This window comes from Diachasmimorpha longicaudata, chromosome 5 (assembly GCF_034640455.1).
Source record: "Diachasmimorpha longicaudata isolate KC_UGA_2023 chromosome 5, iyDiaLong2, whole genome shotgun sequence".
Classification (NCBI taxonomy): domain Eukaryota; kingdom Metazoa; phylum Arthropoda; class Insecta; order Hymenoptera; family Braconidae; genus Diachasmimorpha; species Diachasmimorpha longicaudata.
This window is the reverse complement of record NC_087229.1, coordinates 7,323,802-7,337,602: the sequence shown is the minus strand read 5'-3', so window position 1 is coordinate 7,337,602 and position 13,801 is coordinate 7,323,802. Positions and strand designations below refer to the sequence as shown.

Genomic DNA, 13,801 nt, shown 5'->3' with positions numbered 1-13,801 from the left:
TCACCTTCTCCAGGATAATCGGGCAAACGTATTACAACGACAGTTTTTCGGGTGTCCCGCGGGGTCGTTAACCGTCCGTCGACACATACAGTTATACCGTTCGCTTTTCATGCATAATATCGTTGCTATCGCATGGTACACAGTGCCAAAATGGAAAGAGCAGTTATCAGGAACAAAAAATGACTCCTGACCTCGGTGTGTGAGTCATGAGGTTTGACGAGAAGGTGGGACGAACTCTGTTGCAATACTTTGAATGATTTTACCGATATGTCAATATGGAATATTCCCGCGGTAAAAAAAGGCTCATTGACCGACCATTTGCTCGAAAATAGCCCCATTTGCTGGAGCTAATGGTCCCCGGTATGAATTAATTCCTTCCTAAATTTTTAGGAAGCGTAAAAATTTCAATTTTCACCCATTTCCTTCTTTTCTGATAATAAGAAAAATTGCTGAATCTGCATTCTTCCGGGAAGATGGAACTTCAGAACTTATTGGTATCCTCATCGATGAAATCAGGAACGAATCCAACGATTCCACCATTCCTACATAAAACTGATCTGAACACTCGAAAAATCCCCGGAAAAGGTCATCGACCGGGTTTACAGTTATTCTGGGCCACCTTGGTCCCTCGAAAACTGACGGCGATGGAAATGAAAAGTAATCGTAACCAAGTCAAATAAAAATCGAAGACGAATCGTCCAGAGGATGAGTGACGATACCCTGACCAGGAAGGTCATTGCGGAAGTTCGTTCCTCGATTCAACATAATAAGGCATGTCCACTGAAAGAGAATGGAAGGACCCTCCACACAACAGAACTAGCCACTGTACGAAATAGATAACAGTCGATTCGTTAGATTAAAATTAACCATTAGATTACATATATTGGCGAAAAATTTGAATATATTATTGTATAATAAATTCATGATCACCAGCGATGCGATTGATTTTTTAATTTTCCCGATAACACCGATGAATATGCAAATTTTAATCACTTTCATTAATCTTGGACATTAAGTTTAAAAATTCAATTAAAATTGATTTTTTTTTTAATTCAATTTTAATTTAATTTTTAAACTAATTTTGAAATGCAAAATTATCATCTCCTTGCAATATCCATAGCGCCACAATTCAGATTAATTTTAGCCTGTATTTCCACGATTGTCAATGATGTTTATTATTCCATAAAGCCCAACATTGGAATTTCGTTCCATAACCAGAGAAATCACCTGACAATTCTCCTCGATAATTTCCGATGCATTCCTTTGAAATCACAAAACTGATCTTTCCCCGCAATAAAACTCACCTCTTCTGATCATAATTCACTCATCGCCATCTCCCCCCTCTTCCTCCTCCCCCCCATTAACTCGTCATAACTAATGTAATTGGTGACTGAGGTTTGCCACCTCAGGCAGCGTCACTCCTTTCCAATTAACTCATAGCGGTGCAGATCATTCAAGAATTCAACGGTAAAGACACCCGCAGGTGCGGGGAGGGCAGGGGGTGCCGGAGGGGGAGAGAGGGGGTATGAAAAGACTCGAGAAAAAAGCCCACTAAAAAGACGAGTAAAAAAAAAATCGAGAAAATGAAGATGAGGTTCGTTCACCCCAAGCGGGAGGGGTAACCAATCGATAAAATTCTCCAATCATCGCTTCCGAGAAGCAAATTTCACCCGGAGGGCAAAATTGCTGGGCATCTAATATTGTCCCCGAGGGCAATCAATGTCACTCGTGACCATTATCTTATGTCGTTGAATGTTTATAAAGTGTTTCACAAAAACTCAAAAAAGAAAAATTGAATTGGCCTCCTGTTCAGATTGAAGACGATGTGATTATGTTGTTTTTTTTTTTTTAAATCCCCCGATGAATGATACGTTGCTGCAACAACGTATGAGTAGAAACGATAATGGTCGTTCAACTCGATGGAGAAGAGAAGAGGAGAAGAAAAAAAAAAATGAAACAAGGATGGATGTAAATCGACCGCGTGGCTACTGGACGCGTAAACCGTCAGCCGAACGTGTACCACCGATCGGAGGAGGTCAATGCACCGATAAATTCCCCGATTGTCCATTCGTTCGTCAGAGTTTAGAGGAGAAAAGAGGGAGAAAATAATGAAAAAGACCGCCGTTTGATAGTGAGAAAAATTGAGGAGAGGGTTTCACTTGCGGATAGCGTAAATAGAGAGAATATGAGAGTAAAGTCCCGACTGTGTGTGAGTCATTGATACACCGGCTGTGAAGGGCGGAGAGGGGATGGGAGGGGGGGGGGAACGTCGACGAGACAATGAAGTTGAATTATATAACATTGTTGTGAATAACGTGTTTAGGTAATTTCGCTATTGTCTGGGGATAAAATTGAATTGCTCGTTTTAATGGGATTTTTCTTTTTTCGGAGTTATTAACGTCATGGGGATTATGGGGGTAATTGTCGGCGGAAATGACACTCGTGGCAAAGGTACTAGGGGGTTTTTTCAAGGTAATTGTGATTTTTATGGTTTTGTTTAGTTTTGGGAGGGGAAGGGAAGGTTTCAGGGTGAGAAGATTGAATAGGATTAGTGAGGGAAAATCTAGTGCTGTCCAAAAATCCAAAAAATCTTAGAATATTCCGTACCATTATATTAATATTTTAGACAGAACAATAAAGTGACGGAATATTTTTGTCGGAAATGTTATCCATTTCAGGAGTACACCGACGGCATTGTCTACGAAAAATCCTCATTATCGACATAATTAGCAAAATATTCTAGCGGTATATGAAAAATCTCTCCCTTCCTCACCACATAATATCACCCACTAGTATTTAAAAAATCCCCGAAAATAAAGAGAGTGTGAAATGTTTGGTGACGAGCAGAGCCTCCAAAGTACTTGAATATTATATCCGCGTGGAGGTGGGTTATGTTGGTCCTCGTGCTGGTGCTTTAAATTCATGTCACCAAAAACTGGTAGTTGCACGCTCGCTCGAGCGTCGTTGCGCAATGGACATTTCGTGAAAGCTGACACTCTGCGCTCCTCAACATAAACACACATACGCGAAAAAAAAAAATAAAAAAAATTGGCCCCCACACAGACGAAATTTTCATTTCACTGGCAAATGTATCCACCGAAAAATTTCTCCACGCGACGTAAAGATGATAAAATTTTTATGAAGAATAAGTTTGGGTAGATTCATAAAAGTGGAGTTTATGGGCTGGATAAAGCCACTTGTGTATTTACTCGTGGTTAGTGCGATATAGGGAGGTATAAAACTCTTTTTGGGCTATTTTATGGCTGGAGTCTTCAGGCTGAGAAGAAGACAATTGGGGAGATTCAGTTGCATGGACAATTGGCCTGACACATGTGTTGGACAGACACATATGTTAAAATTTTTTGTTGTACAGGAGAGTTTGAGGGAATATTACGACGAATTGTTTAATTCGCGGCCTATTATAGTGAAAAGATAATTATTTATAGATTATAATTATTACTGAGAAGTTTTATTTCTCAAATTTTATAATAAAAAATTTTGTTACTCAGCAATGGCCGGCTGTAAATCACTTGAAGTAGTTCAAACATTTACAAGATAAGCGAAGAATAATCTATCAAATTTACTCTGTAAATTATTTCTCCATTTCTCCATTTAATTAATATTTGTCTTATTATGTTCAGATGAAATAATAATTGGAATAATTTTTTTCATCCTTAAAAACAACAGTTTAAAGAAATAAAAAATGTCGAATAAACCTTTTTCTCCCGTTTAAATGGGCCTTATTTATGGATGTGGGTATTTAAATTACGATTGTTTTCGTTCTTGACTCGGTGAACGTCATTTCTCTTCCCCTCCACATTCATAATTTTTCGAAACAACCCAAAATCGCGAATACATTAATAACAACACGATTGCCATACCCCTCATAACGTTACCACCCGCTGTGCATAATACCACGACAAATGAAATTACACGTGTTTTCTCATTACATGAGTACACGTAATCCCTTACGTCAGTCGTGCAACACAAATGTGCGATTACCCTTCCCCCTCAAAACGTGTTCGGAATATTTTTTCAAGAGCAAGTTGGAAAAACCGCCATAACTCACTGGCATTGGGAAAGTTCTGGTCTGCACCATCTGAGCCTCATTCCGGGTTTATTACGACAGGATTAGCCTCAACTCCCGTGTCCCTCGATTGTTTGTTTGTTTACCTTTTGTGCCTCCCTCTCAATTGGAGTGCCAATGGGGGAGGTCTGTGTACCTGAAAAACCAGCGATTCCGGCCATTCATCCGTGTCCCTTCCCCTCAAACCTCAGAAGAAACGGCCGCCGGTCTCGGCTAGTCATAAATTAAATTCCTCTCCCCACTCCCCTCCCCGACCAACTAACCCGTTATATTTCAGATTTTCCCGTTGAAAATTTCACAGAAATGCAATTGCGGATGAAAGTGTAGGCGGAGTAATTTACAAGAGGATTCACCGACATTTTTCGTTTGTAAAAAAAAAAAAAAGCTACACGATTTTTTCGATTGGTTTTTCGTTGTTGTGGCGTGACAGGACTTTGTCGGAAAATTCACGCATTTTTTTACATGTGCAAACAGGACGAATGTACAGGTCCCAGTGGTAGATGGTACACGACCTTCTCATAAATTTCGGATGCACTAAATCGAGTGCAATTCGTCTCGTAAAATTGGGGATTACAGAAGTTAAATTTTTTTCATTGTTGAGGTAAAATTTGGATGCAAAAGAGAGTTATGAACAACGCGCAGCAATATATTTCTTCAGTAGCTTCGAAATTGAAGAGAGAGTCTTCAATTCTGCAGCTCCTCAGGAAAACACAATTGTTGTATGTCGGTTATTTAAAGAGTGTAAAATAAATGAGCCTTCTATTTTGTAAAGATACTGAATAAAATCGTACAATATGAAAATTGGTAACCCACGAATTTACGTGGAAACAGAAAAGGAACCCGTCTTGCCGTGTACAGAGTGGCCTTAGCGAGAGAAATCGAAATTAACGAGAAGCAGCTGTTGTGATTTCACCGGATACTCGGACCATGCAGAGCGGCAAAAACTGACGCAAAAAAAAATTACTCCGGCTTCCTAAAAATTCTCCCCCCAAGGAAAATCCAATTCTTCAGGGAATATTCGCTCATCGAATTGGATTTTTTAATTAAAATATCGCATAACTAAACACCTGTACTATTTCACGTGGAGAGTAAGAAATATTTTTATAAATTTTTGTACATGTATGCGTTGTGGAATAAATCGACATTGACCGAAAGAGGAGAAATTGAATGAGACAGTGACTGAGCTTTTACATAAGACGATTATCAAGAATGTTAACTTGATGAGGAACAGTCAGTCTTGGGATAATTGACGAGAGATAGAGAGAGGCAGTTGGGGCACCTGGATACTAAGACGTATTCCTCGGGGGCTCTGAGACGATTTGTGGTACAGATGAGAGAATAAAAGAAAGAGAGAAGATGTATATTTAGTTTAGCTGGATCACTGCCAAACTCATCAACGAAAATGAAATCTAGGTCTCAGTGTACTGGCCTGCCCCACTCCCACAGCCCCCGCGATTCCTTCCTGCATAGTGCAAACGATGCGTGTCCTAATGCCATGGCATTCGACATGTAAAGCTTTTGAAATTGACTACATGCATCAATTTTCCGAATTAAACAAGCGATTTTTACAATTTTTTAAGTGAAACAATCGTTGAAAAAGTCTTTTGCATTGTTTTGAGTTTGATTGAGAAATTATAATAATGGTTTAATTGTTTAACAAAAATATGTATATTGTAGTGGAAAGTCGGGCAAAGATTGGCGCAATAATTCTGAATATTTTAGCAATTAAATTTATTTGGGACTCCGTCTTTCATTGAATGTCTTTATTGACCAGCTTTATCAATAAAAATCCAACATTTCTTTCTAAATCCATTAATTTTCCAATTAAATACACGACATCAACGATTAAACCTTCAATTAAAGAATAATCTCTCTGAGAACTAAATAGCTTCGGAGCTAATTCCAACAACAACTTAGCTTTGTCGAAAAAAAAACATTCAAAATGTGTCAAATACTTGAGTAAACAAAAGACTTATTGAACAATATTCAGTATTTCATTAATTATGGTTTCTCTCATATTGTCTGTATTTAATAACGCGGTATCACACAAATAGGTTTTACTATTTTCATCCCACTTCATTAATTTTCTGGAACAATACACAACTATCAGAAATGTAGATTAAATACAGGAAAAACCTTTGGCATAAGATGAAAAATTCATGTACTTCAACCGAAAATAGATATGCGACTAAACTTTTTGATGTAAATCGATCCAATACCCCATTCAACTATTTCGGAATATTTCACTTAAACATTCAACAGCACAAGTTGTGAAATGTGCAAGTGAAAAATGAAACCCCTTAAAAATATCTCCAACAATTTTCACCTGATTGATTGAGTAAACACACTACTCTCGCACTTTATTATTCCCCGTGACAACAAACAACGCGGGCTCGTTATCGCACTAGTATCACTGGCTATCGTAATCGTTGACATTACTAACAACGACTGAGTTATATGGGCCACTGGAAATTACCCCGTCGCTCTACAAAACCCATCATTATTATTATTTTTCTAACAATGATGTACCTGTATCGATGCGACGAATTTCACCGGGTGTTTTTGAATGATTAATTAATATTATTGACAGTTATTCTGATGCATTGTCGGGAGTTTCGATGCACATATCAGTCCAGTCGTAAATTATATGTTATATAGCGTTTGGATTCACGGTAATCTCGCAGCTGTGCATATTATTATTACTGCAACACCTGGGCCCCGGACTCGGCTAATCTTCGTGGTGAGATCGATTTCTATTTTTTAATTAATCATCAATTCTTCTGATGCAATTTCGAAAAAGCAAAGTAGCATTTACCCAATAGGAGTCCATTAAATATATTAAATTTCCTACTCTCTCAACAATGTTTACTTGACCACTAAAATTATCCCAATTCCTCCAAAATAACAATCTAAACCTAGATTTTTCCATTTAAAAACCACTAAATGAATTGCTAAATTAATTTCATTTCCTGCTAAGACTCCTCTCTCTCACTAAATGCATCCCATCGTCAAGACCCCAAAGGCCATCAAACCATCCACCGAAAAAGTCATAATATTCACTCAAAAATTAATGGAACCATTACCATGATTTATCCCACAATAATTCCCCATACACTGACTAACTTCGTTGTCTCACCCGATGGGAAAATACCAATACAATCCCCACAAAGTTTGAAGGTCACCATCAAACTATAAAACCATAATTTTTTCCAATGTCTCTCCCGTCTCCCCCCGGCATTGCAGCACGTTGCGATATTTTATTACGTTGTAATTCACGAAAATCCGTGATCACGAAATCAACGATCGAGCGTTGAAAAAAAAAGCAACCATGACAAAGCGACGTTTTACGCAATACCCCGTTTATTTTCTCCAGTACAGGTGAATATATTTCCTACAGACTACACCGACTGTTGCCGGGCGCACACGCGCAATTTTTCTCGTACCCCTATGCAGGTGCACGCTCTCTTTCATGCCGTCCACCTTAATTCAAAAAAAAGGTCCCCTCTCACTCTAGCAAATACACCGTAATGATACGATAGACGCGTGCATCAGACAAACATTGCAACTAGTCTCCATCCAAATGGAAGGAATATAACGCAATAGGGTTCTGGTTGTAGTTGTTCTAACGCGTTTCCTCTCTTGGGAAACTGCGACTTGTGTTTATCGGAGGAATACAAAAGCCCTTGAAACAACAACTGGTGTGTGTGTGTGTATGTAATTTTTTTTTGTTAGTGAAGAGAAATTCAATGGGCTATTAGGAAGTTATTTGTTTTAGCAATGTCTTGAATGTTGTGGCATCATCAGAAGAATAAATAATTCATGAAATTTCATCGTCTAAAACTACTTGAATTGAGAATAATTTGAAAAATTCGAGGAATAGTTGAAACAATGGTTATTTTTGAATAGTCAAACTTACTGAAAAAAAAATCCATGCATTTGATTGTTTTTAAAATGTTGAATTATTTAATGAATAAAAGTATTCTCATTTTTATTTGTTTAATGGAGCAATGCAAAAGCCCTTGAAACAACTAATAGGATTGTTTTTTGTAGTGTTTTTTAATGACGAGAATTTGAATAGGTGAATAGAATATTTTTCGTTACAGTTTTCGATTTTGCGTTTGAATATTTATAGACTGGAAACTTCAAAAAAAAATGAACTAACGGAATGTATTTAGAATATTGGAGATAAATTAGTTAATAAGAATAGAAGAATTTTTATTTTCATTTGTTCGTCAACGGTATACAAAGGCCTCTAAAACAATAACTAATTTTTTTTGCTTGGTGAAAAGAAATTCAATGGGCTGTTGGGAAATTAGTTGCTTTTGCAATGTCTTAAATGTTGTGGCATCGTCAGAAAAATAAATAATTCATGGGATTTTATTTGCTGCTAAAAAACTATTGAGGAGATGAGAATATCATTTCAATCGAGAAAAAGGATGCTTTAAATAAAGAATTAGAAAATTATTAATTTCAAGAATTGTAGTCGTTCTGAAGTGCCGCTGACGATTAGATTGAAATAATAGATTACTTCCTAATGTTCTTGCTGATTAAATTATCAAAGAAATCAACAAATTGTCTCCTTGTCACCATTTTTTCTCAATAACCAACTTGTTGCGTCTAATAAACAAAAAGCGTACCCTATCAGCTAAAAATACTTGAAATTATCTGAAGTAAATAATCAAACACTTCACCCGACTTTTGCTAATTAAAAATATATATGCGCAACCAAATCAAGATAATAATTTCTGTCTCATTAATTTTCTCCTCATTTTTCGTTGTCTTCCGGGCATTTTCATGTATAGTATTTCGTTCCCTCAACTGTTTGATTAAATTTTCGCAAATATTCCAATTGGTCAACTGAAGACGAACATTTCTCAACTTATTATCTCTTTATAACAATTAAAATCCCCCTGAATTACCAAAAAATGACGTAACACCGAGTTCAGTAACAAAACAGTTTCAATTGGCTATAATATATCGTTTTTACGATTGAATTAAAAGGGACTCCCGGAAAGTGATTTAGTCCCCGGCGGCGGAGAAAGTCAGTGTCTCTGGGCGCCCTGACAGATGGTCAAGTCACTCCACCAGTGGTTCCTGTACCACTGGCATTGCTATAAACACACATCGCCACAGGCCTCGCGTAAAATTATCGATCTACTCAAAGATTAGTCGTAACATGCCAAAATAAATCGATCCATTAACTCAAGCCATTGATCCATCAGCTTATTACCCCTGAAATCTCCTATAATAGTCCATTAAAAAATAGAAACATTTCTCTGAATCTATGAGACTCTTGAGAATAATTCAAGTTTGAAAAGTTGAAAAAGATTTTTCTTCTCAATTGAAAGGGAAACTATTTAAGCAAATGAGAGTGAAATTCACTCACTCGTTCATTGAATCATAGGACAATAAAAAATTATGGTCAATGGTATTTATAAAAGAGAATAAAAAAAATCGAGTCCCCTTTCATTCACTTCATGGAAGATAAATTGAGCAATCGCTTGGACATCACGATTATCCAATAGGAACCCCTATTATTTGATCGATGAGTTCGACCTATCGATCTCCCAAGTTATCTTGCTAAATCCAATCCCCAAGCGCACGCTACGTGCCTACAGAGATAATTATATCTGTATTATATTGCATTGATATTATACCGAGGTATTCAGTTCCAGGTCTACTTCAACTGGAGATATTCAACTTCCATTTCTACAAATGGATTAATGGCAATCATATCGTTGGATAGATCTAAGAAATACGATTACTTCGAGTGTATGGGCTACCTGGGATTCGGGAGGTGGACAAAAAAAAATGAGAGAGTATCGAACTTCCTGTTAGGGATGGTTCATACTCACTGACAACGCCCTCTTCTCTCCATTTTTTCACGATACCTGGGGGTGGCAGTGGACTTTTGTTCATGCAGGATGTGAAATTCAAGCTTACCTGAAAAAAAGAAAAATGAATTATTAGAAACAATTTCAATTCATGACATTATTTTCAACAGTTGACAACTCCCAATATGGGGTTGTAAAAAAACACTTTAAGTGCTGGACAGAATGATTGAAAGTTTACTTTTTAACGCACATTTATAACTTATCTGGAAGCATTTAATTTCTAAAATTATATATACGTTCTATGAACAATTCCAATGATTTATTAATAAACGCAAATATAATTTTACGTTCATTACAATTGACGAATGTTCCGAGACTCGATGTACTGCCCTACAGAAATTTTCAAAACCAAGTGGGCATTTTGAAAATTAAAGAACAAATTGGTAAATCGCACTGTATTTTTTTACTCCCCAATTAAGTTTTCAACAAAAGTGATTAAGCCCGCAGAAATATTCTCCATGAAAAAAACAACCCATAGGCCCCCTTTCATGGTGAAGCAACATAAAAATGAATTTTACAGCTTCATAAAGAAAACCACCGAAAGCTGTTCATAAAACTGCAATCAACTCGAAAATTACGAAAGCCTTTAATCTCCCCTTGAGATCTCTTCAACTCTGCATGGATGCATTTCCCCAAATGAAATGCCAGCCAAAATAATAATTTTACTCACTAAAAATTCAAATAAAAAAAGAAAGACCCAAAACATTGCGTATAAGGACTCAGTAGTTGTTTCATTGCCACAAGTCGCAATCCTTTTATAGCATCAAGACTCTCGCCTCGACGTACAAGGAAAATAAAGGGTCGAAAAGAGGTAAAACACCCCTCCGCCCGCAGCCGTAAACACGTAACGAGATTTGCGTTGAGATCTCACCGACCACTTCAATGGAGCCAAAAAAAAGAAGCCGAATAAACACGGGAGAGAAAAAAAAATCGTCGAGATGGAGAAAAAAAAAATACGGGATTTAAATTTGATAACAACAATAATCTACTCGTCCTTACTTCCAAATACGTACAACCCGACGTCGGGGCACTTTCCATCCTGACCCACATTGCCCCCTCTCCCACCGTATTTTACTCCTCTCGGTACCCATTGCACTCCTTAAAATCACTTTTACTTCCCCCAAAAAATTATAACTTGACTAAACAGTGGGGTAATACCCGAGACATCATTCTGCAAAATTATATTATCGAGATGTTTATTGATTTTTATTTGATGATTAACACTGGAGAGTCTTGACATTTTTTATTCAGAAGGTTTACTGCTGTATACCAAGTATTGACTCATGCAAATTGCATCTTCAGGGGGCAATCGTGAGTTTCCGATTCCGAGTTATGGAAAATTGAAATTTTCGAGAGGTACCCAGTGATTGTAAAGAGAAAAAAATTGAATCTTTTCCTATGATTTGATTATTGCAACCTTGCAGTCTGGAATTTTAATGGCAATATTATAACTGCATCGGACATTTCAGCCAAAAATTTCCAACGAAACCTGATAAGCTATCCTTTCTAATCTTTCTACTCTCATATTATACAACAAAGCCAAAAATTAAGAAGTGAATTTCACGCGTGCCTGATCCAGTTTACAAAAAGGAAGCACTTTTTTTTTCTTCATTCATTAAATTTCTCACCACAACAAAATACAATGACGTGGTTATGTCAACAAAATCTCAGAAAATCTCCCCAATTTTTCCTAATTATGGGAACCATTGCAGAATCCTACCAGTGTGCAAAGTCTCGTGCGCGCGCACCTTGAAGACCATTATCTTCCATCCATTTCGGCGAACCGGTATAACGTAAGAGTTCCGATTGTTGTCAGTGGCTTAGCTCAATGTTGCAATGGGAAGTCTCGTCTCGCAACCAAAACTCTACGCTCACCGTTTGGCCGAGGTTTATATTATTCAATCTGCAAGTACATGCCGCTAACCTACACACGTGCACGGTGCCAGTTGAGCGAGCGCGCGGGAATTCGATTTGTTTGGATTTCCGGCCGGCAAATAGTCGGTTAAAAAAAATAGTGACGACTGTCGAGGCGAAAGAAGTTCATTGGAGATATTTCTACCGTTGAAATTATATCGACGGTAGCTTCAATGAGCTTTTGGATCGATTGTATCCCACAGAATACCCGTGGGGATGAATAAATGAAGTGGTAAGGAGTGGGGGAAGTTTTTTTCCCACGGTTGATAGTCACTGGGTGGCGCGGGGCGACAGGATTTTTTTCACATCAATATTTCTGGTGTTTTCATGCACTCGGTGTCTTCGATCTGTCGACAGCTCTGGTGACGAGTTGTGAGATAACAGAGACAATCTACGTTATCAACAGCACGGTGGCTGACGATTATCCATCGGTCGGCAGTGCAGGTACAGTGTTTATGTGAATTTGTCGATGGCAGACGCCATCTGTGGGTGGTCGGGGGATTCGACCGGCCTTGCAAGGCTGTGGGCCATCGAACTCTTGGCCTACTGTCGCGCCATGCAACGCTGGCGATGCGCACGGCTGAAGGGGGAGAACAGAAATACATGGACGAGGGGTTGACGGAGATTTATTGTAAAAACACCATTGGGGTTGATGTGGGGAATTACAGGGGTTTGGGGGTTCATTGAGAACTAACTGAGTGGGTAATTGGATCCGTTGGGTCGCCACATTCCTTTACAGTAGGACAATGCCTTTTATTATGAAATTATGTAAACCTCGTGCAAAATTTTCTCGCTATTTTTAATTACCAGAGCCAATGCGTGATACAAGGCGCTATCATTACGAAAATCATTACTGAAGAAAATTTAATGGACTTCACCAAGTTTTCAATACATTTTTTTTCCAAATACGGTCGTTTGCGAGATAGTCAAGAAATATTATGGTATATTATCAGCTCAGTTTTAAAAATATGTTGCTTTCAACAGAGGAAAAAGCTCTTCGTTTGCCCTGTCATCACCTTGCAATAAAAAAAAGAGCAAATGCAAAACAAAAAAGTAGCGAGGCGCGTCACAGGCGCTGGGGTCATTAAGGGTAGTGGGCCGATCTACAGTTGCAAATGCACTCGGTGTTCTACGTGTACATCAAGTACTTTTTATGTCTGCTGCTCTCAGAAATGATGAAAGAAAATGTTGAAAAAAGACGTCCCTACTTCCACTCTATTTTCTCTCTTCTTAACCATCCCTTTGACAGTTTTTTTTGGTTGATTATCTTGATACGTTCGTGGTTGAAAATTGTGGAGCAAGTAATCCGAGAGATGGGTGACAATGAATTAATCAAGCCACTGAAATAGCTCGTAATCGCCACGTGATTCATACCTGTCAGAGGGGGTATAACTGGTGGGGCTTTGAGAAGCCCTTAGTACAGTTATTTTCGATAGTTAATCTTGTTAGGTTCAGAATCATCTCGAGGACGGAAGTTTGAAGGGTACAAATGCGACATTAAAGGTATGCAGACTTTAAAATTGTGATAAAATCGCGCCCACATTTTTTTGCCACCCTGTCACTGATTCTATACCAAAAATTAACTTATCATCAAGACTAAACCCAAACCCCCTCATTGCATTCATTTGCCATTAATTCTCCAACTGCATATGCGTATAATCTCCATTTCCCATATCTACTTGTAACCCCCATCCTCCCCACATTTGTAAAGAGCACATGTTGCGATGGAGCACCGTTGCCCCCGCGATTTATCCTCCCCCCCAATCGCATACGTAGGATCCACACCAACTACATCAGAATCGTGCTCGGCGTATCAATTCCGTAAGTCACGGAAGCCCTTCTGGCCTCTCTCACAGTCCCAATGACCTTTCGCTAAAACACAGGTGTCCGACCCCCCTTCCCCCTT

General features: G+C 38.2%; 1 protein-coding gene across 5 annotated transcripts in view; it reads right to left on the bottom strand.

The window, feature by feature from the left end:
- Positions 1 to 13,801, bottom strand: part of LOC135162084 (probable nuclear hormone receptor HR3) — a 104,921-nt gene that overhangs the window by 66,332 nt on the left and 24,788 nt on the right. Inside the window, exon 1 of one of the 5 annotated variants that reach the window (XM_064120210.1) lies at positions 9,943 to 10,021. The exons of the other annotated variants lie outside the window; for them this stretch is intronic. Within the exon in view, the coding sequence (XP_063976280.1) occupies positions 9,943 to 10,006 (64 nt within the window). The 5' untranslated portion in view covers positions 10,007 to 10,021. Of the gene's footprint in view, positions 1 to 9,942; positions 10,022 to 13,801 lie in introns of those variants that run through there. 5 annotated transcript variants of the gene reach the window in all.